The following is a 17,373-nucleotide window of genomic DNA, read 5'->3' on the forward strand; positions in this document are numbered from 1 at the left end:
GGATCAGAATTTCGAGAAAAAATAATGCAAACGCAATGGGAATACCAGTTAACTGCAATGGTTTTGGGCAGACAGTCAGAAATGTAACTCTTGTTCTTTGTCAGCCTGTGTAAGAAGTCGATTCAGAAAATACCTGAAAACTATCCTGAATATCAAGACAAAGGGGGTGAACCCTGTGCTATCAAGGCGTAGATTCATCATAAACATATTGTTTGAGAGTGCTTTATGGTGCACCAATTCGACAGAGAAACACGAACCAAAGAAATATCTAGCCACGACACTTCCTAAACATTTTATTATATAGTATAATGCATACATGTAAACCTAGCATTGTATTTACCCAATGATTAGGGGGGTTGGGGGAGATAACATAATTCCCCCAGGTAAACCTCAGTCCGATACTTACAGTTTTCTTTTATATATATGATTAAGGAAGGCACACACATCGGAAGCAATAACATAAATAATTGTGTGACCTGATTTTGATAGGATGATATTTCCAAGCATTTTGCCTCTATCCCATTATTCCTTCACTTCAGGTCCTTGATGCTGCAGAAGGAATCCGAATATTTTCTTCGTTTTGGTTCAGCCTCACCTAACTCCAGCGAGACATAGATCTCCTCATCTGATCCATTCCTTAATGCTGAAAGATTTCTAGATTCCATGTTTTCCCGTTGGTTATTAACCGGAGACTTTCCATTGAAACTGGGAATAAATTGATGTTCCACGTTAGGACCTCCTTCGGTCCTATCTTCTGTTCGATATTCAGTACGCATGATTGGTAGTACAAGTCCTTGCCAGGACTCACCTTCAGCCAAAACTTGCCGGATATTTAAATTAATCGGTTGCAAATTCTCTTCAATCTTATCCTTAGATGGAACCTGAACCAGAGGAGAAGACTCCCCAACTGTAGAATCAATCCCACCTGCGGATGCATTTCTTTGATCTTGCACAGCAGCTTCGTCAATAACAAAGACAACTAGACAGTGTCAATGCTACAGTAAGATATCAGATGCAATATATATATAAACCATCAAGGCATGAGAGGCCCTTTTCCGCACTTTCTTTTCCACTCCATTTACACTTTATTGTGCTTGTGGCTTCAGAATCTAAAAACTATTTGGTTATATATTATCATTCAGCAAGTGTTGTAATTTATTTACTGTTTATCCTTTCTTTTATAACCATAACAAATGTAACTTTCATTTCAACATGTAATTTGTTCAGCTTGAATTATAGTCTGCAACACATTGTAGTTAAACTGGATATTCATTCATGAGCACCGTCAGACGGAACTGACCAGAGAGCTACGAACTGGAAAAATTACAGATTGTTTTAAGGAATACATACCTTGAAGCCCTTCGCTGGTTGTGATGAGATCAAGTTCAAGGAGATCAAGAAGACGCCCAAGATCGACTCCACTGGTCCAATTTTCTGGGGGTTGGCCGACTTTGAGTTTCAACCGGCCTCTGTTAGCAGTCCCACCCCAAATGATCCCAACAGGATGTGGTTTCTCCCCTTTCTGATCCGTTAATAGTATGAGGCTTCCACTGTCTCCTTCGAGGTCAAAAGTCTGCTGGTTCTCACCAACAACCAGGAAATCAGTAAAGAAACAGATTCCTTTCTCATCATTGTACTCTAAAGCATATGCCATTATCGTCCCGGTGGTCAAGCCAGAGCTTCTTCCCACTTTGACAACTTGCCTTCCAATGAGACTGCCGATTGGAGACTGCAAATCTATGATATGAACATCACCAATCTCACCTATCCCTTTTATAGAGGTAGTTACCTTGTTCACATTGAAATCATCAGCAAAAGGAATAAAAGCCCCATCAGCTCGCACAAATGTTTCTGCCGGAGGACCAAACCGTAAAGGGTATGTAAGGGAGTCAGCGCAATAAAAAAGAAATCAATTAAAACAAATGTAAAGTTAAACATAGCATGCTCCAGGATTCAGAAACTTCTTATCTCTTTGCTGAAATTCAAACACTACATCCTAGCATCCTGATCCAAGTTCAATTTCTCACAGTTTTTCGGCTTAAATTTTCTTATGCAATGGCCAATGGCAGACAAATAAAATTGGAACTGCATTACCTGGGTTTATGCCGGCAAAGATTCCATACCAAAGGTCATCTGTGATAAATGAGGTTGCCCTCTCTACAGCACCAAGGTACACTCCGGGACCAAGGTTGGGCGGTAAAGGATGAAACATCTTCTGACTTGGGTAGTCCAAGTCAACAGCAACATGCCTATTTGTAAGGAAACCTACCTGTCGATTTCCTGTTCGGCTCCTCACAATAGCACCCAGTGTTCCATATGTCTCTTGGCTGGCAACCTACGTGCACAAGGAGTAACCGAGTACAAGACAAGTTAAGAGATACATCAACATTTCTCAAAATGTTCAGGGCACAGTACAAGAGGGGAAAATTTCTTTTTTCCTGGAAAGGATTAAGAATATAACTCAAATATAAGCCGTACAGATGATGCTAGAAAAAGATACCAAGCAAATCTAGAAAGAGAACTCAAGCTTGATGTTGTTGAAATTTCTTCATATCTAAGACTGAGAGATAGATGATTGGTTCAGTCCCAGGTGTAGCATAAATCAATCCTTAATAAAGCATACCAGCTTAAAAGCTTCATCAATATTTTCAATATAAAACTTCAATACTCTCATGTTAATTATCAACGTGACAACTTCAATTTTACAACTTAATGTAAAACCAAGTAAATGATTGCATACTTATAGAGAATCACTCAAATGGCTAATTAAAATTTTAAGGAAACAAAAGAGAGAGTGGCTCTTTCTCAGAAATGAGCATTCTTTCCCCATGTTGTTATTAAGACAGCAAGCAAATAGTCTGCAGACTAGATTGTTCTCAGAAACAAATAAAATGTGGCAAGCTGCATTTGTTACTAGATTGTTCATCCCATAAGAAAAACAGTTTAACCACATCCTTGAAGATATTAAGATACAATAAAATCATAGATGCCCTTTTCCGTTTAATAAATCCATATATTTTAGGCAATGCATGTCTTCAACTGCCCATCAAATCACCAATTTGTACGTACTTAATAAGAACAATTACCTGTGAACCAGAACCAATGACTGGATCACTTCCTCTAAAGCAATCTACAAGCTCGGTATATAATTGTTCTTTGGGAGTTGCCGCAGGTGCACCATAATAAGAAAATTCCACAACATCTACATCACACCACACACCTCCCGGGCCCTGACACAATATTTTAAACAAACATTTTAACTTCTCCAACCAACAAATAAGTGAATTCAATGAATGTTAGTCATACATTTGAAATTTCTTGCTCAGATCCAATATGCCTGTTAATAAACTTTTCAAACCATCAACAATTCATAACTTTAAAAGAATCAACCTGACATAAAATAGAGAACTTCCCACGGTATTTTACCAGCACATTAGCAGCTATAGAAAAAAAATGGAGTTTCTGTTAAAGCAGTGAAGCAAAGACCATAACTTGCCTCAAGAGCAGCAGGTAAGCATTGAAACTGGCTAAGCCATTGCCTGTGAACTTTACGAGCCACAAAGACAAGAATTGCAGGTATATCCGTCAAAACGCCCTGTCGGATACGGAACCCAATAGCTGTGCCAAGACTAAAGCTACGCAGTTTTTTACTGTGAAAAGCTCGTATGGTCATTAACTCAAGCAAGGTGGTTGCTTGCTGCCCCGACGGTAACCGTCCAAGTGTTTCTGGCAACACCCCTTTCTGTAGGTTTCCAAAATAGTTTGCTCTACCTTCTGCTGCGTCAATTAATCGACTAGAAGTAGGCCATGAGAAGTAGGCAGCATTGCTCTCAGAATGCTGAGCACTAGATGCAAAGGGTTGAATAGGTGAGGGACTTGATGAAGGCAGATTAACATGATTGCAGCAATTTCTTTCCAAATCCAAAGCAGATTCCTCTGATTCTGTTGATCCAGAGTGATGAAATCTCAAATCCGATCTGTTCCGCTCCATCTTTCACCTCTCTTAATCAATGAGAATTCAATATGTCTCAAAGCACATGATTTAGTGATATAAAGCAAACCAAAGTACAAACTTGATCATGGTCATAGAGAATACTTAGTCAATAAAGAGATAAAACAGAGTAACTGCAAATGGCAAAACATCAAATAAAATGAAAAAGAGAGTATAAAGGACTCAGGAGCTGTGAACTCTAACCCCTTTACATGGAGAAAATACTAATACAATACAAATCTATGAAATGTTAATCCTAGTTAACAACATATTAAATATGGATAGAGCAGATAATTATACTGAAATAACCAATAATTCACCCAAAAAAACATAAATAGAAACTAAGCCAAAGACATCATTATATTCAATGTCCAATGCCATAGAGGAAAGAAAATATTTACAACGGTAAGTGAGCAAACACGGATGGAACAATGATATCATCCTCCCCCAGCTGGAAGAGGCATGTGAGAGTGGGGGGAAATATGACCAATAGGATAATAGCTTAGATATCAGCAGAGAGATAAACAATAGCCAAAATAGATACCCATTTGTTGGAGGACGATGAAAAGAAGTAATAATGGACTAATCAAAACATAGAAAGCTAAAAAGCAACAATTCAACATATTTAATCCCAAAAATAAAATAAAAAACTATATATATTTAAAAACCCAAAAGAAGAGATAAAGTATTTTGACAAATTTAGAAGCAAATCCAGATAAAGATATGACCTTTATCGAGAATCCTGAGCATATATTAAGCTAAAACTCACCTATAAACAACGGTGGAGCTGGGATAGAGAACTCCAAGTCGAGCCCCTTGAAGATTTTCATGCTCTAGTGACTGTTGCACATAACTTGTTAACCTCAAAAAAAGAAAAAGACTTTAAAACTGTCAATATGACTGTTATTTTATTTGTATCGTTAATAATAAGAGAGACGCTAAATGTAGAAAGATTGAAGCTTTTTCTCAGTAATGAAGGAAAAATGGCTCTAATTAGAGAGAGAAAGAGAAAAGGCGACAAATATCTACTAGCTGCTACTCGCTGATTGCCATGTTGTTTTGGATAGCAAAAATAAATAAATAAATATTCAAATAATCCTTCAATTATAAGACTGTTAAGTTTAATTTATAAAAAATATAAAATTAATTATTCTTTATTAAAAATTTGGTGGTAGATAACATAATAATTAATAAAATTAATATAATAATAAATATTAAAAAGAGAAAGTCTCTATTTTTCTTTCATTGGTCAAAGGCAAGAGAAGTTTGTAATTTTTTATTATTTTATAATGCAAGAGAGATTTTTTTTCCACTTTTAACGTTTAACAGGAAAATTTGAGGAAAAACACTTACGTAAATGTAGATAAATTAATATTTTTTATCATAATAGTTAAATTATTATAATATTTTAAAAATAATTATATTAATATTTTCATATAATGAATAATATCATTCATTATATATGATATTTATAATGAATATTCTCTGAAAAATTTATCAAATAACAAAAACAATTTATATAACATCATTTAAACATAAAAATTAATTTCTGAAAAAAAATTAAATTCTAATTAATTGTTTAAAATGTATTTCTAATGAAAAAAAAAACAAACCGAGACAAAAAAAAAGAATAAACTGTTTTCTTTCTCTTTTTTTTTCTTTCATTTTATTTATTTATTTATTTATTTATTTATTTACTTACTTATTTATTTATTTACTTATTTATTTACATTGAATGGCTGAGCATATAAAGGTTGAAAAATAAGTGCAAAAATGGGGATATTTTAGTGTGAAGGGGAAATAGGGGCCATCCAAATTTGCTCCCCAAAAGCAGCACAGATTCTTCTCTTCAATGATTTGAAAAGCTACCTATTTACATTTGGACTTTAGAATTTGAAATTCTTTTAAAAAATAATTTTAATACTAATAATAATACTTTTATTTCCCCTGTTTTACAAATTCCTATCTTCCAACATTTTATTTATTTTATTGTGATAGAGATAATTACAAATATTTTTGAGGCAATGATTTGAAAGGTTGGTCCATTATCATATAATGTTAATATTATTATAAAATAAGGTAGAAACTGATGTCATATGGGGGCAATATACGGTCTAATTTGGTGGTTGAAGAAGGTCTCATTATTCCTCTAATTTATTAATATTACTACTTTGACCTTTTTCTTCCTTTTTTTAATGGGTTTTACATAAAAGTGAAATTTAATTGTGCCATCTTCCATCTTTATAGTTATGCTGCTATTTCTCCACTTATCCTATCCACTCTTAAAATGCTTTTTTAATATATAATTCATTTTTCAAATAATTTAAATAAGTATAGTAGAGATGTATTATAAGAACATTTTATTTTATTTACAATATCAAATTTTGAATATTTGAATTTACTATATTCATATAGATATCATTTACATTTTTTTATTTATTTATTAATACAAGTTAATCATTTATATTTAAATTAACAAACAATTTAATATGTAAAAAAGAAAAGAAAATAGATTAGACTACATGAACCTAATTGTTGAAGGCTTAGCTCACATCTTCTTATATTTAGAATTTTAGTTTCCTTGTTTATTGTTATTGTTTTAATTATTTGATCAATACATTACAATAATTGTTAGTTTATTAATTTTGAATAAGATAATCTATGTATGTCATCGTTGCAAGTAACCAAAAAAAATTACTCCCTTTAGGGAAAGATGAAATGCAATAAGCAATTTTCAATTGATTTGGAAACAATCAATCAAATTCAATAATTAATAGTGTTATTTATGTCTTCGTCTACAAATAAAGTATATGTGGATGATACTTGAACCGAGTCCTAGTGGAGTGCTTGGTCTGGTTTCTGTGCCCCGAAGAGTCGGAGGCGGCTGGGACGCTGTGCAGCAGCGGTGGAATCCGGCTGAAACGGTCCCAATGCCAACAGGCTCAGCTTCTTCTCTCCGTCTGCATCGCTCTCCCATCAACAAGATCGAACGATTCAGCTAGTGATCTTTTCGCTTAGGAGAATTACAATTTTAACCTCTATAGAAGAGAGAATAAGATGAAATATTTGTATTTGTTGGTCAATTCGGTTTCCATATACCGAATTGTATGGTTTATAGTTTATACATAGATAAATATAATCAGAAATAGGTAGTGCTGTTTTATCATATAATAATGAAGAGTTTGATTACTTTTAAATGGTGGTATAAAAATAAGTAAACAAAATAATAACAAATTTATGAACAATTATTATTATTTCAATTATTGAATTTGGTGACCCTTTTTTAAGATTACATTGCGTCATCTAATCATGTCACAAACCATATGAAACTGACCACCATTTTCGGACAGATAATCAGTTCTCTTTTACTGTTATTCCTTTGATTTTTTTTCAAACATGACCGGTAAGAGATTTCGCTTCCCAGCGATGGAAAACTTCAAGTGTCCCAATAAATTCAAGCAAGAGAAAAGAAACTCCATAACAGAGATGAATATTACTTTACTTTTTTTGCATCACAATCACAAATGACACTGGAAATCCTTTGTTCAGAGCCAAAGATATATTCTATAAACGCTTTTATATAATGCTTCTATATATAATTATGCAGATGATACAACAAAGAACATACGGAAGCGAGCAGCATAGCAAGTATGCTTCTCTTCTCTTCGTTCCCTTATCAGGCTTTTATCGTGTACGAAAAAGATTCTGCTAATATGTAATGGTATGGGATACATACTTCCTACGCAGATATAAGGGGATAATTAGTCGATTGCAAGAGTAGGAATCAGATAAAATAAACAAGAGCTTATGGTATAGGATACATACTTCCTATGGGGAAAAACAGTGCTGGGTCTTGTGGAGAAGAATAGTCAACATTTGGGCCGAGAGGGATTATCCCAAATTCATTTATACTAGGATGGCTTCCATAGTAATGACGTTTGATGTGTTGCACATTCACTGTGCTGCTCATCCCTGGAATTTTGTAAACGTCCTTGGTATAGTTGAACAGATTTGGATACTCTTACTATATTGGTAAACGTCCATAGCTATGGTCTGTTTTTGATTCATCCCTATTCTGCTAGCAATAAGAATGCTTTGCCCTTTTTCACCGAACAAAGCTGAAAGGGAAATGTTAAAAATTACACGGAGTGGATATGTAAATTTTATTTGAAGGCAAAGAAATCAGAGCGAATTTCAGGGGCTGAAGCATAGGGACATGGAGAATTCTACTTTGAGATTAATGGAATTCAAGCTTATCCCCCCACACCCAAAAAAAAAAACAAAGCCTTGAAATCCTAATATGTTACTAATAACATCTGCTAAAACTTGAGAGGATAAACAGGGAATTCAAGTTGCCATGTCATTGATGCAAACTTTTATTATTGTTTTCACAAATTAGTTATAACTTTGCATTCCCCAACACGTCATGAGCACTAGATTATCCAGTAGTAAGATAATTTTAATTTTCAGTTGACAGCAAAAATGTCAACTTCAAGGAAATGAGATCAAAAGATTTAACTTCTTTCTGAAGAAACCTGGAAAAGATTCACTCTTGAAGGGAACTTCATGTCTTGGCGTGCTAACTGCTTCAACGGGAAAGCTTTTGCGTGAAAATATAAACCACTTTCCCAACGGCCAAGTTGCTAGCCAATTCCTTTTGAGATCCTTTCATTCAGGTCAGATACAGAGCAAACTTGTCAGTCTCATAACATGCAGTAACAAATGCTGCCAAAGTTACACGATCAACATTGCGATCCTTATCCAATAATCTATGAAAGAATAATGCTGCTATGCCCACTTTCTTTTCACTACAAAGCTTCCTGATCAAGGTGTTAACCGTCCGCAACCAAAGTTTTTTCTCTAGTCTTTCCAACATAACCATGGCAATGGCAGAATCACCTTTCTTGCAATACTCGTAAGCTAGTGTCAACCGAGTTACTTCACATGGAGAAAGCCCCTTATCCATCATGGTTTCATATAACTGGCATGCCTCCGCCAACCTAGACTCTTTGCAAAGTCCACTGATCAATGTTCCATATGTGATGCTATCTGGTAAACAACTGTGGTCATTCATCTTGTTGAAAAATTTGAGTGCCATGCTTAAGTTTCCGTCTCGGCAATACCCACTTATCATCGATGTGTAAGTTTCCTTGGTAGGAACCAATCCGAGTTTCAAAGCTTCTTCAAAAAGGTTCTCACTTTCTTTCATTTTCTTTTTCTTACAAAATGCGGCAATCAATGTGTTATATGAATGCATATCAGGCTGGAGGCCAACTTTAACCATCTTACAAAAAAATGCCAAAGCTAGCTCCGTATTAGCCTGCTTGCACTGCTCAGTAATGAGAATAGTATAAGTAACTCTATCAGCTTGCAATCCATGTAGAAGGCCCTTCTCAAGCAGTTCATAGGCTTCTTGAACCCTACCCTTTTTACACAGGCCATCAATTATTGCATTATATGTATATATATTAGGAGTAAAACCTTCTTTATCCATTAGATGCATCAATTCATATGCTCGTTCGAAACTTCCAATTTTACAATGGCCATTAATAAGAGTGGTATATGTGTTGGTGTTAGGAACCAAACCTTGCTCTTTCATTCTGCTGAACAACATCTCTGCCCGATTCAACTTCTCCTCATTGCAATATCCACCGATCATAGAAGTATATGTATGGACATTTGGTTTGTATTTATCACTCCGAACAAGCTTAAGAAACAATCTAAAAGCCTTCTCAGTCCATCCTTTCTTGCAAAGCCCATCAATCAAAGCAGTGTGCACATACACATTAGGCTTCCATCCTTCCCTAACCATTTCTTCCAATTTTCCAAAGGCTTGCTTTATACTACCCCTCTTAGACAACCCATTTATCAAACAAGAATAATTGACCAAATTAGGCTTAAACCCCATCTTCGCCATTTTATCAAAATACCAGAGTGCTCTATTCGAAAAACCCTTGTCACAAAACAAACTGATAATTAATGTGCAAGTAGCATTATCAACAATGAACCCTCTTTCAAGCATTTCCTTCAGCCACTTATCAACCTCAGAAACCCTACCCGCTCTACAATACCCAACTACCATCAATTTGTAACTACTAAAATCCCCGCACACACCTCTCTCAGACATTTCATCAAACACTTTCTCCAAATAATCAAGCAGCCCCATTTCGAAACCAACAACCAATATGCAATTCAAGGTTTCAGCATTTAGCCTCAAGCCATGATTTGCATCTCAAGAACCATCCCAACAGCCTCCTTTAACCTCTCAACTTCAGCAAAATTTCTAACCAGACACTGCATTACTTCATTACCTCTATCAAAGTTACCATTTTGAATCAAAGAAGTGGCAGCTACAATGTAAAGCCTCATGAAATGTTTAAACTTATAGATCTCAAGTACCCAGTAAAAGAAGCTTAGAGCAACCATGGAACCAGATTCGTTTGCCAGATGTGCAACGATTGAAATGGCTTGTTCATGGGTCAAAGAATAAGGATTGATGTTAAGGTTGAGCTTTGGAGGTGAAAATCTGGAGAAGGCCTGTCGTTGATACGATTCATAGACTTGAGAACAGATTGCTTTAATAGAAGAATGAGTTTCTGGTGATGGAATGGAGATTGGGTATCAATGGGATCCGCCCTAAAATGGAGATGAAATTGGTTGAGAGTGAAGAGAGGATTGGGTGATAATCTGGTATTAATTCCATACGATCTGAGAATCATTAGAAAATGGCAAAAAGAGGGTGATTATGACAAAGAGAATGAAGACTGTAATTTACAACGTTTTTACTCTGTTCCGGATCAAAAGCGGAAGTGTATGATTTTATTCGGTTCCATGAAGTCATGAACTTGACAAAGAAAATAAAACTTAAAAATCGAATTTAAGAAATTGGGCCATAGCTATAATGAAATTTAAAGGGTCCTTAGTTTGGGCTTTCCTTTGTGATTTGTTAGATCCAAAATATCTGTTCCGACTTCTGACCCGAGTCTTGATTATTTGGTGCAAAGATCAGACCCCATAGTAAAAAATGGACTTCTCTTGTTATGTTCTCCTGCTTTTATCATTCTTTTGGGGGTTCTCCAGACCCGGCTAAGCTTGAGTACCACAGGGGTCCTGTCCTTGTCTTCTCCGATTCCTAACCCTTCTGTTGCTGAGTGGTGAAGCACTGTCAGGCTCTATGCCGACCAAACAGGGTCAAACGTCGCTGATATCATTTCCCCTGCGGGGTAGTTCTTTGATTCAAATCTTTCCAATGCTCCTCGTCTTAATCGTTTATCCATGCATCTCACCATAAAACATTGCAGTCACTTCCCATAGAAGTATTAAACTGCGATTACAGATGTCTCCGGTATTGCGGTTGAAAATGTTGTGGACAGTGTGATTTTTTTTAATAATTATGGTTTTAAATTACATATACAATTATGGAATTACAGTGTATACTTATACTGCTGCGTTAAGACCGTAATTTAGTATTAGCCATTGCCTTTCTATCCTCAAAACGGCCTCTATTTGGTGTTAACTTCAGCTGTTGTCCTGGTTGATGAATTCTGTTTTGCGGTTTGCGCCTTTCATTACTTCACCTTCCCAGCCACTGTTGGTGTAATATTTCCTTCTGCTTGGATTGGTTACTGTGGAAATCACTTTCCGGGCATGTGTGTTTATCCATTTGCCTGGCCTGCAAGGATGCCACCACCACTGAGTGCCAAAGTAAGTAACACCATAATGCACCCACCGAACGGAGATGTTGGAGTCGACGGGGGGATCAGTGTTATAGCTCATGAGACGGCCCAAACTGCGAGTAACCCACTGGTATATGCATTGTATGCTGGTAACAATCCAACTGCAGAAGGTGAAATCACCAACTTGTGTCAAGATATGTACGGTTCCGGTGTTGGTGGTGCGTTTGTGGGTCAAGTTTCAACGGATGCAGCTGGGAATGGCTACAATGTGAATGGAGATAAAGGAAGAAAGTTCACGATTCAGTGAGTGTGGAATCCTGTTAAGAAAAGATGCTTTGGACCTAATGCCATGGATTAAAAGTGTACCACGTATAACAGTTTAGCCTCTTACCAGCTATTTAGGCAAGAAGAAAGAAAGGTACTTAGTTAGAAGCATAAGCGGCTGGTCGGCAATATAAAAGAAAGTGAGCAGCCTTGTTTATAAATATTATATGTAATTCTAAGAAAGCATGAAAGGGATGATGATCCTTTCCTTGCGTTCTTGTATGCAGTAGAGTTTGAATAAATAAATGCAGAATTCAACTGTTAATTAATGCACGTTATAAATTGAAACACCAGTTACTTTTGCTGGTATACCTGTCTTTTCAGTACCAGCCCAACTTCCATTACCTTTTCCTTGGCTTTCAATATTAGCAAAAAGTCAATATAATGGCATAGATTTTGATAGATAAAAAATGAATATAATAAATAAAGAAACCGAAGATCCATAATTGCTATTTCTATTCATTAGGCATTCCATGCCATGAAAATATGGATGTTCTATTTGCACAACGCAAGTTAAAAAAGAATTGCTTTGATTAAAATTCTCGGGCAGGGCTGAAGAGAGATGTGAAACTCACAACAATTCGGAGCAATGAATACATGGATGGTTAATAATCCTGGCTGCGAGGCTCTCTGGCTCTGGAATGAGGGAAGATGTCACGCTGTTCCAGAAATGAAATGTGAGAGACTCGGTCAGAATATTGTTGAATAAAGCATCTTGCTGCAATTTCTCAGTTTCTGTTGTCGGGGCAACAAAGTATCTGTTTTTGATCCAAATTAGTAATTGCAGAAGAGAAGAATTTAATACTTTACAGGTAAAGAACTGCAACTAGTGTAGTGCAAACTGCAAAGAGTCATAAGGCAAGCAAGAGAAAATTTTCACGTGCAAATTGTAAACATTTGATCTCATAATGTGCATTAGTGTGGCCGGTGAGGATCATTATTATAGGTAATACCTTGTATTGGCTACGGAATTCTAGGTTCTAACAGAGGTAGGCAAGCTGAGAGAAAAACCGAACATTCTAAAGAGATTTAAAGATAACGGACACGATTTAATGACTCAAGACTCTACTAATTTAAAATCTTCCATGGGACACCCAAGACTATACTTATTTAAAATCTAGTTCTACCCAAAAACTCGCAGAATAGCTCGGTTAGCTGGAAGCCAGATGCCGAAAATGAGTATAATAACAAAAGAAAATAAATCAGTCAAACTCCTGCACGGTAAAATCAATTGCCATGGTGCAAAAAATATATATAAAGTTGGAGTTTGAGATGCTTCACTAGTCAGATTTTGCAATGATAAGAGCCATATATCTTGTATGAACAGGGTTTGATACATGTGCATACATGTAAGCCCAAAGAGTTGGAATTGTAAGATACGCATGAATTTAAGAGATCATTTTCAAGAGTAGGGATATACATGAAAAATACCTTGTAATATGCCGAGAACTAATAGGGAAGAAAACAGAGGAAGGTTGCACATTCAACTCTGGCTGTTTGATGGATTTGTTCTTTTTGTTCAAAAACCTTTTTGCAACTCTTGATAGAAGATCAGCCCCATTTGCTCTCAATTGGGTATCATCATAAGTCAAATAAAATTCCTTTAAACATTCCATTATAAAAGGACTGCACAAAAGAATGCAAAAACTAAATATAAATCATAGACTTAAAAGAATGCACCATGGTTATTCTCAAACAAGGTATCCATAAATAAATGGTCCAAGAAATTATCAGAACATGCCTAACCACAGAACAGAAAAAGGTAAACAGCTTTCTATTGTAAAATTTATTTAAAGAAATGAAACAAGAAGAAACTTCTTTTTTGTTTTACAATAAATGAACATGAAAATCTGAGATAAAGACAGTTGGCAGTTAAGCAGTACAACTCTTCAAAATACTCGATCTGCCAAAGTCCTTCAGACAAATAGCAATTTCTACAGTTGTACTCTGAATACAAATAGTATCCATGTGATTTTAAGAATTAATACAAAACATACGTATTACCTTTCTGATCAATATATATATGTGTGTGTGTGTGTCACCTAAAAATCCAAGCATAAGCAACAGTAATTTCAACCAAACCAGATAAACTGGAAACAATTATTGAGAACATAAGAACCAAGTGCAGCTTTTACCTATGCTTTCTAAATGCCATTAAAGCTCCATTCAAAGAGCTTCCCTGGTCTTCCTGGCCAACAGAATTATTGAGTGCCAATAATGGTTTCAGAATTATAATATCAGAATCAAGATAAATGCCACCATATCTGCAAAACAGATAAACATGCAGGAAAAAGAGCAGAAGGAAAACAGTGTAAATATTGAAACTAAAAGGTGGTAGTCTACCAAGTCAACTCTGTTATGTAGCAAAACAGATTAAAACAATCATGGCAGCAAATTGATAAGACGATTAAAAATTTCATCCTAAACCTCACAAAAGCATGTGCATAGATGAGCAAGCTTACTTGTAAAGGGCAGCAAGTCGTACAAGCTCACTATAATGGGTAGCATAAAACTGTCTTTCTCCATTCAAACCACACGGAAGCAAATACGTGGGTAGGTGTATCTTTCAACAATTCATCAAGGTTTGGCATTGCCACAGCAACTTTGTAACTGTGATGAACAAGAAACCATTAATAAAAACATAGAAATGATAAAAAAAAATGCAGAACCAGTACAAAACTAACCCATCTTTCACAAAGCTGTCTTTGAAAAAATCAAGCTCAATAGTTTCAGAGAACACTAGGACACAAACATCTCTATGCTGAGCAAGCAGACTCTCCAGTCCTCTTTGGTGCCTAACACTATACATCCACGGAGGGGAATTCCATATCATAAAAACTCTAATATCACACTTCCCTTTCTTAAAAAATGCGTCCACAAAATCAGTAAAAGACAGCCTAGAGTCCAATCCAGGATAGTAGCCCCATCTCTTTCCGTCAGCATATATATGCCCCGAAAATTCCGTGTTACTCTTATGAGCTTCTAAATCTACATTCTTGACTTCATTCTTCCTAATTCTACTCTCATTCCAATTTGTATTTGAACTCAAAACATCTTTACCACTACTACTACTTTCTCTTTCGCTTAACACATTCCTCGCATTTTCATTTTTCTTACTCGCACTGTCTTTCTTAACCTCCGAGCCCGTCTTGGAGATCCCCAAGGGCTTCTTCCCAGTAAAAGGGACCTTCTTGAACTCACTCAAAATCCACTTTTGCACCATTTTATCCCCTCTAGTCAAGCCAGTAACCCCAACCCCATCAGGGTCTTGCAGCAAAGGATTATTCAATGGATTCAAAATCTCGAAATTCGATTTAAACATTCTATCCCTTCTCAAGAAATCACCTTTCTTATCGAACCAATCACCCCATTTCTCCCTCAAAGGATTCACTTTTCTCCCAGCAACTTTCTTCACCAGCAAAGCATCTTCAACACTTTCCACTTCAGTCATTTTCCTTCTAACTTCTTGATCTAATGGGATATCATCGGATCCAAAGGTTGCCTTAATTTTATCATCATCCCCTACAAATCCATCGTTCAAAAACCCTCCATCGTAATCCCAATCTTGAATCGAACGTTTATTGAAAGCTCTTCTAATTGACCCACTTAAATGGTCGAAATAAAAATGCCCAGAGGAAAAGATCCTGTCTTTATTATTCATCGTCGTCATTTCTGGCTCCTCTTGCTCGACTTCATTTCCGTTGTCATCATCGGTTATGTCGTTTTCTTCGAGGGTGTCGAATTCGTCAATTTTGTCGTCAGTTGAGGAGGTGGTGGTGGTGGCAACGTCTTCGGAGTCGGAGAGGAGAGGGATAGTGGGGAAAAAGGCGCCGTTGTTGTTTCCGTCGTTTACGTAGGAGTGATGGGGATACATGTCGGGTTTGGAAGAGAGAGAAAGACGGGTGTAGAGGATAGATACTGAAAATAAGAGGAGAAGAACTGAGATCAGTGCACATGCCTGTGCGCCGTAACGTGGCTGCCGCCTAGATCGGAGATTTCTTATCATTTTCCCCGCCGCTAAACTCTTAACGGAATCCGACAATGACTAAGATTGAAGATGGAGTTCGACTGCGCAGAAAATGCTTAGCTTTCAAATTGAGCATTTGGTTATGGTGGCAGGTTAACTTAATTTAACCAAATTTATAAAATTCGTTTAAAAGGGGCAACTACACCTTCAGCCGGGTAATGTTAATCAATTTTGGCTATCAGTCTAGATTTTTTTTTTTTTTTGGAAAACAAATTTTTCTTTGCAATTACAATTTTGTAATTAGCTATAACGTATCTATAGAAGCTTATCGAGCGAGTCAATCATGAGTTGGGTAATGCTCTACTCGTACTTATTAAAAAAAATTGTTACTTGACTCGTTGTTCTTAAGTTCGTTAAAATTTTGTTAAACTCGTACTCGTTAAACATATTTGTTGCTCCACTCGTTGCTCGTTAAACTCACCAGAATTTTTACCTTATTTTTTTAATTATATACAAAATCTACTAATACTATACATAACTTAATATAAACATAAATTAATAAATTTAATCAAAAAATATTAAAAGGGTGTATGAAATAATTTCAAAGTTTACACTCCAAAGTAACAATCCACAAATATATCAAACTAACATAATAAAACCAAATAGCAATCCACAAATAAATCAAACTAATTTATTAAAAAGATTCTTGAAAAAAAAGGTTCAACAACACATAATCAATCCTAAAAAAAATCAACATTTTCTCATTACATTTATTGTTTCTTGCAATAGTCAAATTACAAAGTTGTAAAAAAATTACAAAAAAGTAATAAAATACTCGAACGTATCTAGTTGAATTGGACTTGGTTCGACTCAACCCATTCGAGTTGAGTTTGAATTGACTTAACTCGAGTCAAATTTTAATCGAATATTAATCGAGTTAAGCTTTAACTGCTCACAAGCTGTTCAACTCATTAATCACCTCTAAAAATATCTAGATAATATTAATTTTGATAAGGCGATAATAATTTTGTTTTAGTATATTTTGATAAAATAAATATACTAATATATCCTCTTAAGATTTTGATATTTGCATTAACTTGAAATTTTAATTGATTGTTGAACAATATTGATTGAAATTTTAAAAATAATATATATTTTTAATAATATGCTATAATTTTTTTAATAATCTAAAATGATTATAAGATACATTTATTTTAAAAAAATAGTCATCGATAAAGCATCTATATCATATTGACACAATTATTTAAACTCGAAATTCTTAAAGTGAACAACACTCTTATTTACCACGGAAATCACCCATTAAATTTTGATATATTTAATTTTAAAATCATATCATAAATATTATTTATAAAAATGCAATATATATTAATTTTTTTAATAAATGTTATTTTTTT

At 35.3% G+C, this 17,373-nt stretch overlaps 3 protein-coding genes and 1 pseudogene across 3 annotated transcripts; 1 reads left to right on the forward strand and 3 right to left on the reverse strand.

The window, feature by feature from the left end:
- Positions 1-269: 269 nt before the first annotated feature.
- LOC120190612 (protein NARROW LEAF 1-like) lies at positions 270-5,072 on the reverse strand. Its single transcript, XM_039193653.1, has 6 exons — positions 4,761-5,072; positions 3,497-4,002; positions 3,087-3,230; positions 2,095-2,335; positions 1,351-1,851; positions 270-958 (listed from the first exon to the last, which is right to left on the reverse strand). The coding sequence occupies exons 2-6, from the start codon at positions 3,989-3,991 to the stop codon at positions 531-533; spliced, it is 1,809 nt and encodes a 602-aa protein (XP_039049584.1). The 5' UTR covers positions 3,992-4,002; positions 4,761-5,072; the 3' UTR covers positions 270-530.
- Positions 5,073-8,619: 3,547 nt separating this feature from the next.
- Positions 8,620-10,760, reverse strand: LOC120190028 (pentatricopeptide repeat-containing protein At4g19890). The gene is given in 4 exon segments (XM_039193157.1): positions 8,620-8,678; positions 8,681-10,219; positions 10,222-10,599; positions 10,602-10,760. Coding segments are annotated over 4 exon segments (2,070 nt in total). The 5' UTR covers positions 10,711-10,760; the 3' UTR covers positions 8,620-8,634.
- Positions 10,761-11,327: 567 nt separating this feature from the next.
- On the forward strand, positions 11,328-12,078 carry LOC120190293 (annotated as a pseudogene).
- Positions 12,079-12,508: 430 nt separating this feature from the next.
- LOC120190093 (uncharacterized protein At4g19900) lies at positions 12,509-16,086 on the reverse strand. Its single transcript, XM_039193222.1, is given in 6 exon segments — positions 12,509-12,749; positions 13,423-13,617; positions 14,127-14,255; positions 14,454-14,504; positions 14,506-14,601; positions 14,676-16,086. Coding segments are annotated over 6 exon segments (1,980 nt in total). The 5' UTR covers positions 15,998-16,086; the 3' UTR covers positions 12,509-12,562.
- Between the last annotated feature and the right edge of the window lie 1,287 nt (positions 16,087-17,373).

Source organism: Hibiscus syriacus, unplaced genomic scaffold (genome assembly GCF_006381635.1).
Source record: "Hibiscus syriacus cultivar Baekdansim isolate YM2019G1 unplaced genomic scaffold, ASM638163v2 tig00116962_pilon, whole genome shotgun sequence".
In the NCBI taxonomy this organism is placed as follows: domain Eukaryota; kingdom Viridiplantae; phylum Streptophyta; class Magnoliopsida; order Malvales; family Malvaceae; genus Hibiscus; species Hibiscus syriacus.